Below are 16,971 nucleotides of genomic sequence, written 5' to 3'. Positions count from 1 at the left end.
CTGGGATTAAAGGTGTGCACCATCATGCCCAGCTTTTTAACTTTCTTTTTTGAGGATGTTTCTATATAAAAGAAATATTGCCTATATGTTGGCAGGCTTTAGAGCAAATATTAGTGGTGACTGTCCTGGAATTCTTGATTTTTAGGTAGTAAGAGGCTGCAACCACACTTTAGAGGGAACGCTCCCTTCTGTCTGCTTAGTCTTATCTCGTCCCCAGTCACACAGAGCAGTGAAGTAGCTCCAGGTATGTCAGGACCAGGACGTGAGTTCTGCATCTCAGGCCTAATCTAGCAGGGACAGGATCTGAGAAACATCTATAAACTCAGGCAGCACAAACACACAGCACAAACACGTACAGTGAGGTGCAGAAAATCCAGTTCATCTCACAGAGGACTTCCTTGAGCACCTCCTGTTCTACAATACTGGGCTCTGCAAGAGAAGATTTGGGTGCATAGGCCAGAGAATCAGTTCAGGAAGGAAAGTCATGGCTGGTAAAGACCAAGCTAAATAAGATTCAGGCTTCAAAGAGGTACACACAAGACACAGAGATGGAGAAGGGTCCTTACAGGAGATGGAAAGGGCAGCTGGTGTGAAGACGTTTAAATGTCTCCCAAGGTCATCAGAGATAAGACAGGAGACCACAGGCAGTTAAGAGCTGCTGGTGGCCAATCACAGGAAGGTCTCAGAGAAGACCTCCTAGCTCTACTAACCTCCTAGCTCTACTAAGTGCTGGCAGATTCTTATCACTGTCAGAGAAAGAATTTAGAGAGTAGAAAAGAAAAGAGGGCGGTTTTATTACAGAGCAAAAGTACACACAGAGGCAGTGAGGACTCCTCGAGCCCTTACGCACAGGCCCTTCTTGGTGGTCTTATTTTAAACTATTTTCACTAGGGCCACTTGATAGGGAATATTTCATTTCTTTGTCATGGCAGGGTGCACAGCACAGATCAAGCGTGATATTCACTTGCCATAAACATCCTATCCCATAAACATATCAAGCTGTTACCTGAATCTGGAGGTTCTGTTACCAGCCACTTCTACCAATATATATATATTAAGAGAAGAAAAAGGAAATGGGTTTTGCTTACAGTTTTCATCAGAACTAAGGGAACATGGAGGTCAGGGGAATGGTCCTTTCTCCCCATTTTCCTATAGCAGTGTTACAATCCACAGAAAAGAAAAAACAAAAGTCAGACAAGTATATATATGCATATGTAGACTGAGCTGTGAAATAACTCATCAGGTTTGGGTGGTGATCGCGCACACCTTTAATCCCAGCACTCAGGAGGCAGAGGCAGGTAAATCTCTGTGAGTTCAAGGCCAGCCTGGTCTACAAGAGCTAGTTCCAGGACAGGTTCCAAAGCTACAGAGAAACCGTGTCTCAAAAATCCAAAGAAAAAGAAATAACTTATCAGAACTATGAGCCATCTTTTCTGACGGGAAGGTGTGGAGGTGTTCTAGTAGGCTCCAGGCTATTCTCACCCCCAACACAGGACTTCCTGGAGAGGTTGTAATTTTTCAGGGCTCATGTTACTCTATGACACACACTGTATCCTTTATGAGATGTGTTTCCAACTTTCACCCTTCTTGCTTTCCTGTAAGATCTCACTGGCTCCTGCCTGCTCCCTGGTCAGGCCCTTTGTGGATCAGGGATGGGAACGCAGGGATTTGCAGTGGAGATGAGGCTGGAAAGGTGTGTCAGGCTAAGATGAAGATGGTTTCAAAGCCTTCAGTTAGGGCTATAGTCCTGTCTTACAGACATGGGGAGCCCAGCCAATGAGGGCACTGAGGGCACTACCAAGTCATGCAGGTATTCTGTAAATTCAGGAGGAACCACGACCGCCAAAAACTGCAAAAGCACTAACTGGAGCCATAAGTGAGCTCAGAAGGTGACACCTTAATCTACACATGGTATGACTATCCCACCAACGATGGCCCAAGACCAGCAAAAGTGTTCTGTGCCCCATATGCTATGTCACCTCTGCCGTATGATCGAGAAACAACAGGCATTTAAAAGAACAGTTTGCCAAAACAATGGATAAGTATTCAATATTCTTTTCTTGAAGAAAAAAAAAAGGAAGGAAGAAAAGAAGTAAAAAACCCCAACATAAGCAAATTAGCAAACAGGGTTCTATTTACTTTCAGGTGGTCTTAAGAGCAGATGCGTTTGGGTGCAGCTGCATTACCACCATGGATGTAACAGTTAAGTTCTGAAAATTCAGCCTGGTGATTGAAAACTCCTAGATTCATACATCTTAATCCTCATTTTAGATTCTCAGAATGTCACACATCATACATGCTAGAAAAGGGGTCTGGGAGAAGAACCTGTCAGTTCCAGCAAAGAATTTCCTTCCATTTTACCTGCAGCACCACATCCGAAATAGGATTGAAAACAAGCAATCTACAGCTGCACTGCAATGAACCAGAGCACTGCCCCTCGCTCGTAAACTACCCCAGACTGCCCCAACACGGCACACAGTCATCTCAGATACACAGCATCAGTGTAAACTACCCCAGACTGCCCCAACACGGCACACAGTCATCTCAGATACACAGCATCAGTGTAAACTACCCCAGACTGCCCCAACACGGCACACAGTCATCTCAGATACACAGCATCAGTGTAAACTACCCCAGACTGCCCCAACACCGCACACAGTCATCTCAGATACACAGCATCAGTGTAAACTACCCCAGACTGCCCCAACACGGCACACAGTCATCTCAGATACACAGCATCAGTGTAAACTACCCCAGACTGCCCCAACACGGCACACAGTCATCTCAGATACACAGCATCAGTGTAAACTACCCCAGACTGCCCCAACACGGCACACAGTCATCTCAGATACACAGCATCAGTGTAAACTACCCCAGACTGCCCCAACACGGCACACAGTCATCTCAGATACACAGCATCAGTGTAAACTACCCCAGACTGCCCCAACACGGCACACAGTCATCTCAGATACACAGCATCAGTGTAAACTACCCCAGACTGCCCCAACACGGCACACAGTCATCTCAGATACACAGCATCAGTGTAAACTACCCCAGACTGCCCCACCACCGCACACAGTCATCTCAGATACACAGCATCAGTGTAAACTGGTAATCCGAAGGAAAGAGCCCAGGTATCCAACTTTCCGAAAATTAGGAAAAAAAAAAATCATAGCATTACTTTTCATACTCCTGAGACTATATTTCACAGGTATCTGTATAAATAAAAAAATCCACTTCAAACATATGTTATATACAATACAAACCAATGAATTGCATTAGAAGTCTTTACATATCCTAAAAACTCGAGCAATACAAGTATACATTTCTGTAAGAGTGAAAAATATAGCGAGCAAAATAACTTACGACTGCATCAGGGTAGCTGATGGTGCAGACCCGGGTCTACAGTAACAAGTGCACTAAAAAGAGCACTGAGGTCACCATGTAAGACAACAATCCTTCAAAGGACATTAAAGACTTGATTTTTATAACCTTTTTGGATTTGGGCTTTGTAATAAATATGTAATAAATATCTGCAATAATTGGGTATGTCGATAGCTTATCTCTCTCCATTGGAAAGTCTTTCTCTGGAGTCATAGTGTCTTAGAGGTATCCCTGGGGGTGGGGAGTTGGGGTTTCGCAGCAAGTCCACTAACAAAGCCATTTTTGCATCTATGTGCTCCTGGAGCTGACAGATCCTCTCATCAATGTGGTCCATAAGCTTCTTTTCCATGAGCTCCATGTTTTTAGAAAGAACCTTTTCCAAGTAGGAGCAAACAGGCTGCTCTTCCATCCTAAAAATAAAAATGTAAAGTCTATCAATTTTCTCTTTATGATGACAAAAGCAACAAACTGAGCTAGCCAATGGTGGTCTCTACAGCTACCCTCCCCATGGCACATTCCAGCTCTAAAACCCACAACAGTGGCTGCTGTGCCAAATGCACAGCACTCTCCTACTAACTGCTTTGTCTAGTTAGACACCTGAGAACGATATAAAGCAAAGATAATCAAAGACCAAGCCAAGGCTGTGGCTGTGCTGCTGGAGGTCTTTCTAGCATGTAAGAAGCCTTGGGTTAATCCCTAGCACTGCCTAAGATCAGGTGTGGTGCTAAGGGAGACAGCTCAGTCTACAAGAACTGCCCTGCAAGCATGAAGACCCTTGATTCTACAATACAAATTAAATATTACAATTAAAATTAAAATATTGAAAGCTGGGGCTGAGGGAATGGCTCAGTTTGGAAAGAGATTCAAGGGTGAAGACCTGAGTTCACACCCTCAGCATACTCCATAAGAAACCTGGTGCTATGGCCTGTGCCTATAATCCTCATGCTGGGGAGGCAGAGATGATGTCTCACTGGCCAGCTAACCTTGCCAAATCAGGGAGCTCCAGATACCACAAGAAATCTGCCTCAAAACCCAAGGTAGGACATGATTGAGAAAGACACCCCAAACTGACCACTCCCTTCCACCCATATTTTACACACACTTGCATGTACACCCTCATATATGAATACGTACTACATAAATTCACATACACATGGCAGCCATGGTAGTGTGAACTTAAAATCCCAGAACCAGGTACATAATAAAGACAAAAGGATCTTAGCGACTCACTAGCCAGTCTAGTTTGCAGTGAGAGACCCTATCTCAAAAGACAATGAGGATGGCTTTGAGAACACCTGATGCTGCCCTCTGGCTTCCACATGCTGAACATGCTTCAAGCACACACCAACACAACGTGTGGCACACACCTGTAATTTCAGTACTTGGGAAATGAACCATGAGAATCAAAGTTCATGGTCAAACTGTGGTCAATCAGAGACTTGCTGAGGTGTGGTGGTTTGAATGAGAATGACCCCTGCAGGTTCATATACTTGAATGTTTGGTCCATAGTTAGTGGAACTGTTTGGGAAGGATTAGAAGGTGTGACTTTGTTGGAGATGTGCCACTGGGGGGGGGGTGGGTTTTGAGGTTTCAAAAGCCCACGCCATTCTCAGTTAGCTTGCTCTCAATCAGATGTAAGCTCTCAGCTTCTGCTTCACTGATATGCCTGCCTGCTGCCATGCTCCCCATGATGGCCATAGCCTCTAACCCTCTGGAACCATAAGCTTCCAAATTAAGTGTTTTCTTTTATAAGTTGAACTTGGACATGGTGTTTGTCATGGCAATAAAAGTAACTAAGACACTGGGCTACATAAGAATCTATCTGAAAAAAAAAAAAAAACTATAAGCCTTCAGGAAAGGGCTGTTATAGTCAGTGAACACCAGAACAGGGAACCTCACAGAGGGGCCTATAAACCTTGTGCTCTCTCTCCTCCGGGAACTCAATAAAGTCTAAAGTATGTTTGTACTAATAGAATGATGTTATCTTACTCTTTCATCCTTATGCTCGTGTGAACACACAGCGGCACTTTCCAAATGTACATGAGAAGTAAAACCTGTGCTCTAATTATTCACAGAATTGGCAGCAGTAAATTCTCCTCCTAAAATGCCCTAATACAGCGGATTTAGTATATGAATATGCATTTCAGACACTAACTTGCTTTGCCTTCAGTGTTCTGACTAGTTACAAGTTATCAGGTAACACATAGAAGATTGTAGTCATCAAAAGCTAATATAGCTTTTCACAAATTAAAATATAATTTTCACTAAAGTCTTAAAAGAATTTCCTTCTTATTCATACTTACATTAACATATGGTTTTATTATTTCCTAACTATGAAGTAGAATCAAAACCAGCACACTAATATTTATACACAATGTATGTAGAGCTCTGTGCCATTTTATCTGTGCACAGTGTTCATCCCAACACCACCAGTCAAGACGCAGAACCTGTGACTACAAAGATACTCATCCTGTCATCCCTTTCCCAACTCCTACTATTATGTCTCTACCGTCTGCCGTGGCCGCATGGGTCTGTTGTTCCTCATCATAATTCACCCAAAAGCCATCCAGGTTGTTGTTTGCCTAACTGCTGATTACCACTCCACGCTTATGGAAATACCAGTTCTTAAATTGCCTGTTACAAAATATCCCGGTGTTCCCATTTTAGAACTATTACAAATGAAGTTTCCCCTGGGCAGTAGAGGTGCACATCTTTAATCTCAGCACTCAGGAGGCAGAGAAAAGCTGATTTCTGTGAGTTGAAGGCCAGCCAGGGTTACAGAGTGAGTTCCAGGACAGCCAGGGCTGTTACACAGAGAAACCCTGTCTCAAAACAAAACAAAGCAGAACAAATAAAGTATCCAAGAACAATTGTATACTGATTTTTATATTGTCATAAAATTTCATTTCTCTGGGCTAAAAGCCGAGGAATATGTCTATCAGGTCATGTGATAATGTGCATGTAGTAATCCAATTGGCAAATGTTTGGGTGACTGTACCATTTTATGATCCCAGCAGTGAGCTGTGGGAGATCTAGTTCTCCATGTGCTTGAGAGCATTTTTAAGTTTTAAACACTGAATTATGTGATTTCTTTGTATGTTAGGAACAAGTCACTTGTTGAATTTGTGATTCAGAAATATTTTCTTCCTGTTTATATTTAAATCATCTTACAAGGGTCTTCCACAGGCATAAGTCTGACATCTTGCCGGAGCCTACACATCATTTTTGGTTTGTTGATCATGTTTTTATGGCGTATCTAAGCATTTTTCCCTCAGAATCAGGAGTTCCTCCATATATTAGAAAGTTTCGGTTTACTCTTTGCTGTATGGCCTATTATTTTCATAGGTGTGAGGTTTATTTTTACCTGTTGATATCACAATGGCTTAGCACCACCTTTAAGACTGCTCTTCCTCAACTGAACTGCAATGCTGCCAAGCCACCTTTGTGCTTCTGTCCCATCCACCTGAGTGTCCCGCTGCCTGCTAGTGCCTGATGCTACAGCTCTACCACATCCCGAAATATGAAATGATTTCTCTTGCCTTATTCTTTTTAAACATCAAGCACATGAATCAATTAGGGGAGTACTGTTGCTTTACTACGCTGAGTAAACCTATCGACATGGCATGTCTCTACATTATTTTGGACTTAAGCCTTCTCAAAATTTCTTCTATCAATAGTTTATAATTTTCAGTTCACAGATCCTATTATGTCAGCTATGTACAATTATAGATTTTTAAATATGTATTTACATATATTTTATGTACTTCAAGTTATTTAGCATCTAGTTGGGGTTCCAGGGTAACAGTAGCTTCAGAAAATAAGAAGTCTTTTTATTCCCTTGATTTTCTGGATTATGAAAAAAATGGTGTTCTCTACATGTTTGGCAGAATTCTCGGGTAGAATTACCTAGGCCAGTATATTTTTTCCCCATGAACATTCTGTGCTGGCTTTCCATCTCTGTGATGGTATCTGAGAATATTTTCAGATTTTCAGGTCGCTTGCTTCCTGGTTTCAGAGTTTTACAGCCTGCTTTCCCATTGCTGTGGGCCCAGGGTGGATAGAAACTATGGGAGATGAGTGTGTGCCAGAGCAAAGGGCTCACCTCATGGCAGCCAGAAAACAGACGAGAACTAGGGAGGGGCCTGGGATCAGACACTCTCCAAAGTCATGCCCCAGTGACCTACTTCCTCCAACAAAGCTCCATTCTTATTATCTTCAAACACTAACGAAGTACAACTCCATCAGTGCCCTCATGATCCAATCATGACTCAATGACGGAATCCATAAAGCAGAAATCAAGCCTTCAATATAGGGGAGGGGATGGGATAATGACACATCCACATCCAAACTTTAACACACTCCTCCCATTACAAATTCTATAGTGTTAGCAGTTATAGGGTCATTCCATTATCTATTTTGTGGTGTGTTCTGTAGGTTATGGCTTTTTAAAAAGTTATTAAAATTGTGAGCATGAAGTTACTTCCACATGCCCTGACTACCAAGGCTCTTAGTGAAATTTTCCACTATATCTCACACAGGCAGCTTGTATCCTCTCCCTTATTCTCTAGTCTTGTTAGAAGTTCATCAACTTTCACGACGTTCAAAGAATCACCTTTTTATTTCGTTATTTTCTCCATTGTTTCCCTGTGTTTACGAACATCCTCTTTTGGCTTTCTGAACACTAGCACTGCAGGTTTGTGCTACCACTAGACTTTGAATTCAGTCTTTAATGGCTTAAAACTATTCAAACCATCTATTTCATTGCTTAAATTTTTTAATTATGTGTATGAGTGTTTTGCTTGTATGTATATCTATGTGCCGTGTGTGCCTAGTGGCCGCAGAGGTCAGGAGAGGGCACGGGAACTACGGGGGCTAGAGTTACAGGTGGTTGTAAGCCATGCGGGTGCTGAGAATCAAACCAACAAACGTTCTTAACTGCTGAGCCATCTCTCCAGCCCTTAGGTCAGTTTTTGGGTAGTACCTTTGTGCCACTGTCCTCACAGCCATCTTTACTAAGGCAACAGATGATGCTACAAACCCTTGCCTTCACTTTTTAGATACAGCCCATAAACTTGTCTCTGCATTTTTACTTGGCTTTATATATTTTAAAAATATTTGTTGAGACTTCTTTTGTGTGTGATGTGTATGTTGTACACGTGTTCATGTGGATGCATATGTGTATGTATACATGAGCTTATAGGGCAGGAGGCTGTCACTCTATTTGCTGAGACAGTCTCTCAGGGAACCTAAAGCTCACTGATTTAGTGAGACTAGCTAGTCAGCAATCCTCAGGGGTCCTCCTGTCTGGGTCTCCCCAGCACAGGATAACAGGATTACAGGTGGACACCATACACTCAGGCTTCTGTGTTTAAAACACAAGGCTTGAAACTCAGGCCCTCATGCTTGCACAGCACGCACTTCACCAACTGAGCCAATTCTCCAAACCCCAGACTTCTTCAATCAGATAAACTGCGTTGTTTAATCATCAAGTCTTTGGACATTTTCCTATTGTCTTTCCATTACTGTTAAATGATTTATCTTTCTGAATGGGATGAGAAAATACTCTCTCTGATTTCAGTCCTCTTAAATTTGACAAGGCTTTTTTATGACTTGATACAATCTATTTCTGTGACTCCTTCACAAACATGAATAAAACTATTCTGCTATTGTCAGTAGAACTTATACTAAGTGCTAATGTAATCATGTTGGTGGTTGGGGATTATTTTCTTCCAAACTAATCTAAGCACCATTTTCAGATGTAAACTTTAAATTAAGATTAAATAGTAGAGGAAAATGGTTCATCTGAACTATGACCAGAGTTCTGTATTTCAGACTAGAACACTATTTTGACCAACAGTATCTATAAAGAGGATTAGGAACATGCTACTTGGCATCCTAAGCAAACAGATGCTGCACAGAGCACGGGCTGAGGCCAGAGGAGAAGAGCTTCTACACTACAAATAGTTCCCATCCTACTATGGCTTTGACTATAAATGTAGCCTGGAACAAATGCAAGCTACAAAGGTAATTTGTTACAATGGCATGCGTAGCATACCTCGCCAAAACTTGTAAATTCTCACAGTTCCTCCAGATTCATGCCCACAGCCTTCTAACGCACCCCCTGGTTGATGGCTATAATCTCCCACAAACGCCTGAGACCGTGCAACACCAGTTCTAGGCTCTCCCTTTGGTGCAGTCCATCCTACTCTTCTCCTAGTGAGTGCGTCAAGGATGAACTGGAAAAGCTGGAAACGCCTCGCCAGGTAGCGCACCCAAGGCAAATCTGTTTCCCTCCATCTGACTCTCCCGCTTACCAAGTCTCAACAGTATTTGCTTTAAATAAAATACTTACGAAACCCCAGCAGTGCTCTCTCGGGGCTTGCAGCTGTTCTCCTGCCACTTGGCATTATGTCCCACGCGGAGATGGTTGACCTGACTGCATAAATTCTGGAGAAAAGGCAGCAACTCAGAGCTGGCCACATTTGAGTTGCCACTTGCCTTCTTCGGTAAGAAAGAAGACACTGCAGTTTTAAGATCACTTTCAAGAAGGGAATGGTTTTGTGGCACAAGGTGGCACTCATCATGGTTTGTGGTATTTCCTTTTCCAGGTGGCTGTGTGCTTTTATCAATAAGAGCCTTTAAATTTTCCGTGATGGCTGAAGGTGTCAATCCAGTTCTAAAAGGAAAAGGTGTGGAGGACGCTTTATCTAAGACTCCCGAAGAAGGTGAGGACTGCAGTGCAATCAGATGCTTGTGGCCTGTGGTCCCCAGCATTGACTGAAGCTGATCTCCAATGGGAAGACAATTCTGAGCAAGGAAAATAAGCAAATATTAAAGAATGAACGCTGAGCTTTAGAGTGGTAGCTAGAAGTCGGGCACTCTGCACTCTGTCATTGATCCTCAATGCATCCCCATGAAGAACGCTGTTACTGTTCAATGTTAGAAAGAAAACCAAGGTGAAAGGTTCCTGCCCACAGAAGCCAGACAGTAAGTGGCAGTGCTGGGACATAAACCTAAACTTCTGTCAATCATTTCACTGTAACTTTTCATAAGGAACATATTAAAATATACACTACTATGATAGCAAAATATAATTACAAGCTATAATGTTTTCACTACTAAAGGCTTCCTTATGGCAGTAACATATAAGACTAGCCATAATAGTTGATCATTTTTTTTTAGATTTGTTTATTTTTATGTATATGTGTCTATGCTTGAGTGTATGTCTTTTATCTAATAATTTCCTTTGAGTGAAACTCATGGAATAAAAAAATATTATTAATATAATAAAACCCGAAAAAAATGTAAGAACTTAAATTAACCCACTTCTATTAATCTATGTGCTGCCCCAAGGCTCACGACATTTACCTCTCCAGCCGGTTTTGCTAACTCTCCCTCTGACTGATGACCTTCTCTCTGACTCCACCCTCCTTCTTCCCAGCTTCCTCTGTGTCTGGCTGCCCCACCTATACTTCCTGTCTAGCTACGGGCTAGTCGGCTTTTTATTAAATCAACCCGAGTGACAAATCTTCACAACGTACAAAAGGATTATTCCACAACATCAAACTCAGGTCATTAGGCTTATACAGTGAGCCTTTGACCCACTGAACCAACAAACCAGCATTTTAAAAATTAATAAAATCAATTTCCACTTGCCTGTTGCTGAAACCTAATCATATTCATCAGCTGCTGAGCTCCAGGAGATAACTTTGATCCCATTGACTCCATTATGGTTTGGATACTGTCGAGGTCTATCCGTGATCCTAGAGCAGAAGAGCTTGGTGAAGGATTTGCTGACCTTGGTCTCACGTGCACCACAACTCTACTGATGAGCACACACTGCTTTTCACCGAAGGACAGCAACTATCATGAAACAAAAACATTCCAGGAAATAACAGTAGTATTAAAAACAGCCATCACTTAAGGTAACTTCTTAGTATTACCAAAACAAGAAAGGGCATTCAAGAGTCTAAAAATTAACTCCAAGTGCATTTAAAGTGTCTTTATAGTCGTCAAAGTTAGAAAATAAATTCGAATGCATGACGAGGCAAACACCAACTATTTAAATAAATCCTTCCCAAGCCATAAGATCCACAGAGAATATGAAAGCTTTCTTTACTTAGTTTAAGGAATTAAAACTAAGCCACACCTGGCTGGCGGATAGTGCACTGATACAGCACTTGACTGACGTGCTCAAGGCCCCGAGTCTGAGTCCTCTGTATCACCAAGAGAAAGAAACCTAAAATCCCTTGATCCTAGCATTCCCCAGTTGGCTTTAATATTATTCAATATAAAATAAAACTGTCCAGATGGCCATATAGCATTTACCTAATTCCTAAACAAGGGCTGTGATAGTAGAGCTAATTAAGTAATAGCTAGTAGTAGTATGTAAAGTGGAGCTCAGGGTGAGTTTCTAATGGGGTGAAGGATACTCAGGGGTGTAAGTCAAGTTTGGAACCCAGCTCCCCTGGTTTTTATCACCATAGATTTTCCATTTTTGTTATGGTAACCAGGGTCTCACACAAGCACGCTAGGTCAGTGCTGGTCATTAACTCATACTCCCATCACTCTGACAGTTTAGGCTGTACATGTTTCTGAACCAAAATACATTTGATAAGTGGTATAAAGGAAAGGGCTTTAAATCTGAGTTCTGCTATTTCACAACCTGTGCAATCCTGGGCAAATGGTAAGATGACTTTGCATAGAGGCTTGTATGTCAGTATAGCCACTATATCACTGAGTAAGTGCTCAGAATTCTGAATTAGCAACATTTACACAGCTTTCAAACATGCCAGAGGGATTCCCTAATTGAAAGTTCTCTTCATACTAATACATGCTTCCATGGAACAGTTACAAAATACATTCACTTTGAGAGACACATAGACTCTTGTCACAAAGACACAGATCAATAAAACCCCAGACTCTATAAACTCTGAGTCAAATGCGTGACAGTCCTCAACAGTTAAGGAAATGCTCGTTAGTACCTCCCTTCTTTTATCTAAGATTTTTATTTTTTATTTTCTTCAGACAGAATCTTAGTGGGCAGCACTGGATGGTCTGGAACTCACTACAGAGACCAGGCTGACCTCGAACTTGTGATGTTCTTGAGTGTTAGTATTAAAGGTGTGTGACAGCATACTGGTCCCTACTGTCCCCTTTAAGTTGTATAATCCCAAAGGCTTTTTCATCAGTGACTACAGTATATCTTTGTTTGTTTTTTTAGACAGGGTCTCTCTCTGTGTGTGTGTGTGTGTGTGTGTGTGTGTGTATCATACTAAATAATATATAATCAGTAAATATGATGATCTTGTTCCACTAAATTATAAGCAACATGGAGACTGGCACTCCATTTTGTTTTGTTTTTCAAGGGAGTTTCTTTGTGTAGCCCTGGCTGTCCTGGAACTAGCTCTGTAGACCAGGTTGGCCCCAAACTCACAGAGATCCGCCTGCCTCTGCTGAGATTAAAGGTGATTAAAGGCGTGCGCACCATCGTCCTGCAGCACTTCAGTTTTCTACTGATACTCCTAGATGCCTAGTGCAGTATCTGTTATCAACAGTTAATACATATTCACTAGATAAATTAAATCACTTCATTTAAATGCCTTTATAAGCTATTCGTTTACTCTGTTTAGACTGACTGGAATAAACAGCTCTGTGAACTGTGCTCTTCAACAGAGGTCATTTGTTGTTTTCTTGTCTGAAAACTGAGGCTTACCATCTTCTGGGATAATAAGCACATACTTTTGGAGATAAAACAGTTCCAAAAATTTGGTTTCTAGGGACCATTAATTTTTCTCATGAAGTAGGTCCAGAGAGTTAAAAAAGCTGACATTGGCCAAATCAATCATTGCCAACAGAGTTGAATTCGTTTTTATAACATGACTCGAGTATTCCAACTCAGTACCTATTCCTGAACTGACAGCATCATTAATGTTTATCTCAAGAATATTTTTCTGGCTGCAGACAACAGACCAAATTCCTTGAAATTTCTGGCTCTTCTTTGAGCTTTTCCTTCATTCTTTACATACACGGTCAGTTCTGCTTCAGCCTTTTGTGGAACTATGTAGTCTTATAAAAAGATTTTTAAAATGTTCTTAGCAGAGTTTCACAAGGTTTCAAATATAGTACTACTATATTAATAAAACATATTCTATAACTAATAAGCTACCCCACTTTAAAGATAACTTTAATGTCTATATTCAGAAAATAATATCCCTTTACAAGCTAACGAAGCATTTCTGAACTAAACCTAGGGACCAGGTCAGACTAACTGTACTGCCAAACCAAGAGAAAATAAGTATGTATAGAACTAAAACAATCCGATTAACTTTAAATCTTAAAATTTAGTGATGACTTACCTTTATTTTACAAGCATGGGTGGGAGGTTCCAATTTTAGGTATTTTTTGTACAAAAGAATCTTTTCGCGTTCACTAAAATAAAAGAATTCATTTTTAACAGCCAATGATTGTAAGCATTCATACATACTTAAGAACAAAGGTGTCCTGGGATTCCCTTTTCCCAGGCAGGCAGAGGGAGTCTGAGGTTCCTGACTGGGCAGCAACACGTGGAGGAGCTGTGCCTCCCACGTGCCTGCACATAAGAGAACCAAACAAAGGAGCCCATGGCGTATTTAAGAGTTCCGTAAACACGACTATTGTTTCCAACATAAATAGGAGACACAGAGTTTGGGTTACATTGAGGATAGATTTGGGCAGAACCTTGTAAAGAGTCAAGGGGAAAAAAACTCAGAAATGGCCCATCCTATAGGAGGTTAATGAGCATGCTGATGCAGCGGTCTTCAGTTGATTGATACACCATTTAGAAGGAGCTTTCTAGAAGGGAATATACTCAGTGTTTCAGAATGCCTAACTGTTGTAAAACAGACCCCACTGAATTAAATAAGAGACACAAGAATACTTTCTTTTGTTTGTCTTTTTTTTTTCAAGATAGGATTTCTCTGTGTAGCACTGGCTGTCCTAGAACTCGCTTTGTGGACCAGGCTGGCCTCGAACTCACAGAGATCTGCCTTAAAGGCATGCGCCACCACAGCTGGCTGAATACTTACCAGGGCTTTAGTCTAATAAAACTCTACCCTACCAATTCACTTCCAGTTAATTAGTCCTAAATTTGCATATTTATAAGCCCACTCATCTGCCCCTGTCTTTTTAATTTTGAAGGCTTAGTGATCTATTGCTATGTTTTTAACTTCTCTCCCCTAACTCCTGGTGTCAGTGCTAGAAGATCTACAAAAGCTAAAGAGCCAAGAATAAAGACACTGACGCAGATAAACGCTTTCACCTGGACAAGTCACAAACCTGTCATCCAGGACAGTGCAGACATTCTTGCCCCGACTGGTTCCACAATACTCCTCTCCCACATATACTTCCATGTTTCTTGCTGAACTCAGAATGCCAACCGAAAGAATTTCTTCACCCCCATTAGGCCCATACTTCAGGTAAAGGAAGCAGGGGTTTTCATCTCGGGGGCTCAGGCTGCTCTTCAGACTCACCAGATCCGGCCTGAGAAGGAAATCGATAAAACATCACACAGAGATCTTTTCTGAGTAGACCCATAACCCACCTCTTCGAACTCACTTCCTCTTGCCCTGAGGGCCAAGAACCTTCCCCAGCACCCACAGGGGCTTCATAAGGATCGATGGCTTGAGGCGTCAGGGCATTCCCTTCCACCTTCCCTAGACCGTGGCCATTCTACTCAAATCTCTAATTCATTCGCAGTCAATTAAAAGCGCTCACAGTGTGTAACGAAAGAACAACGATGTGTCTTTCTCTAGGCTGCTGTGCGTGGTTCTTTATGGTTAGACTTGTCCTGCTCCTGTGCCCCTGAATAGAAGGTTGGCTGGTTTCGGAGTGGGGGCGAGGAGGATTCTAACAGGAGCCTGTGGCGGAGTCCACGCTGACTCCGGGATCCTGAATCGGGATCCTTAATCGGCATTTCCAGGCCTCTCGGCCCATCAAGCAGCCCCTGCCCGCAGCCTCGCCCACCTCCCGGCCCCGCTCCCTCAGCCCACCCCGGTCGGTCCTGCGGCCTCGCTCGGCTCCCGTCCTCCTCCCCACTCCACGGCAGCGTGGCTGTCACCCGGCCCCAGCCCGCCGCACCCCGGAGCTGACGGCTCCAGCAGCTGCTCGAAGTTCAAGTCCTGGGCATCTGGCCCAATCCGGGTAAGAAGGAGGCTTTGGGTCAGCGCCCCGCACGCCGCATCCCAGGACGAGGTCAGCGTCGGGCCGCGGTCCAGTCCCGGACCTTCGGTCGCGGTCTCCATTCTGTCTCCTCCAGCCCAGGCAGCGTCGGAACCTCTCTCGCGGAGCTTGCGTTTCCTTCAGTGCCGAGCGGAGGTGAAGGTTCAGCACAACTTCCGGTTCTTTCCCGCGGCCCCCGCCCCTCCCGCTCGGCTTCTTCAAGCTCTGGGAAACCAGCTCCATAAATGCGCTTGCGCATATCGTCTGACTTCCAGAAGTTTGTTCGAAATCTTCGCGGGAGGCGACTGTGGACTTTGCTGGTGTCTTCCTCGCTCCCATCGCAAGTGCCGTGCGCACGCGAAAACCAAGATGTTTATTCTGACTTTAGCTATGGTGACCCAACCAGCGGACCAGCGATGGTTTGGGGGCGGACAGGGCAGGTTGGGGACCCTGCGGTAGTCCCAGAGCAGATAGGTGCAGACCCGTTAGTTCAAGACACCCTAAAACCAGCTCTCAATCTGAGGACCTCGGGAGAGGACGCAGGGCCCTTCCTTACGCCAGCCTGTGGAGTATATGCTACCCGGGCCGCATTTGGTGCAATGAGACCAAGGTTGATGGTGTTATTCCACTCCGCACGTCACCCCAATGGGCTGTGGAGGAAAGTGTGGAGCTCGGTGTTTAACACCGCAGAATACTATTGGGTGACAGAAGGCATTAAACAGCTGAACCGATGGTGGCACAAAGATCAGGCTCCTGGGCCTCAGGAATGAGCTGGAACATGGTGTGCACGTCCTAAGTGGCAGAATTCTTAAGGTTAGGAAACGTCCAGAGGACACAAAGCCTAGACTGTACTTTAATGTTCTGCACTCTTGGCCTTGACAAGAAATGGCAATGGGCCTCGGTGTCTGCGGAAATAGATTCTACACTCAAGCTTTCTGTGGGAACAAGTGGGACTTGAAACTTTATAGAACCCGCAGGAAAGCAAGCTAGGTATTGTCTGCCTCCGGTGGCTTTCTAAAGTGTCTTGTGTAGATAATTTTAACATCGTTGGGGTTATAGACGAATTTTCTTGCCCACCCAAAAGATGTTAAAATGTCTACAAAGAAATGTGGAATACCCGAATTTCAAAGTTGTGTTTGAGGCCATACAGTCTCTGGAGAATAGTTTTATTCACCCATAACCTAGTTTTGTCTCAGAACTTAGAGTTCATCACTCAGAAAAAAAGGCTTTCCTTTAATTTCCTCTTTAGTCTGCATGTATAACCCTGTCCAAAAATGTATGTGTCTTCTGGCAAGAAAAAGATGGTTGAGTGTAATTTTCTATAGGCAGTCACCAGGGTGTATGTAAAGGGCGTTCATCAAGTTTGAAAGAAAAATCAAAGACCTGGGA

General features: G+C 43.0%; 1 protein-coding gene across 1 annotated transcript; it reads right to left on the bottom strand.

Moving 5' to 3' along the window:
* Window positions 1-3,177: 3,177 nt before the first annotated feature.
* CUNH10orf88 (chromosome unknown C10orf88 homolog) lies at window positions 3,178-15,710 on the bottom strand. Its single transcript, XM_041666469.1, has 6 exons — window positions 15,502-15,710; window positions 14,701-14,904; window positions 13,743-13,815; window positions 11,041-11,247; window positions 9,737-10,191; window positions 3,178-3,794 (listed from the first exon to the last, which is right to left on the bottom strand). The coding sequence occupies exons 1-6, from the start codon at window positions 15,663-15,665 to the stop codon at window positions 3,560-3,562; spliced, it is 1,338 nt and encodes a 445-aa protein (XP_041522403.1). The 5' UTR covers window positions 15,666-15,710; the 3' UTR covers window positions 3,178-3,559.
* Between the last annotated feature and the right edge of the window lie 1,261 nt (window positions 15,711-16,971).

This window comes from Microtus oregoni, unplaced genomic scaffold (assembly GCF_018167655.1).
Source record: "Microtus oregoni isolate MIOR12 unplaced genomic scaffold, Mior012 000016F_ref0000370, whole genome shotgun sequence".
NCBI lineage: Eukaryota > Metazoa > Chordata > Mammalia > Rodentia > Cricetidae > Microtus > Microtus oregoni.
This window is presented reverse-complemented; position numbering and strand designations above follow the sequence as displayed.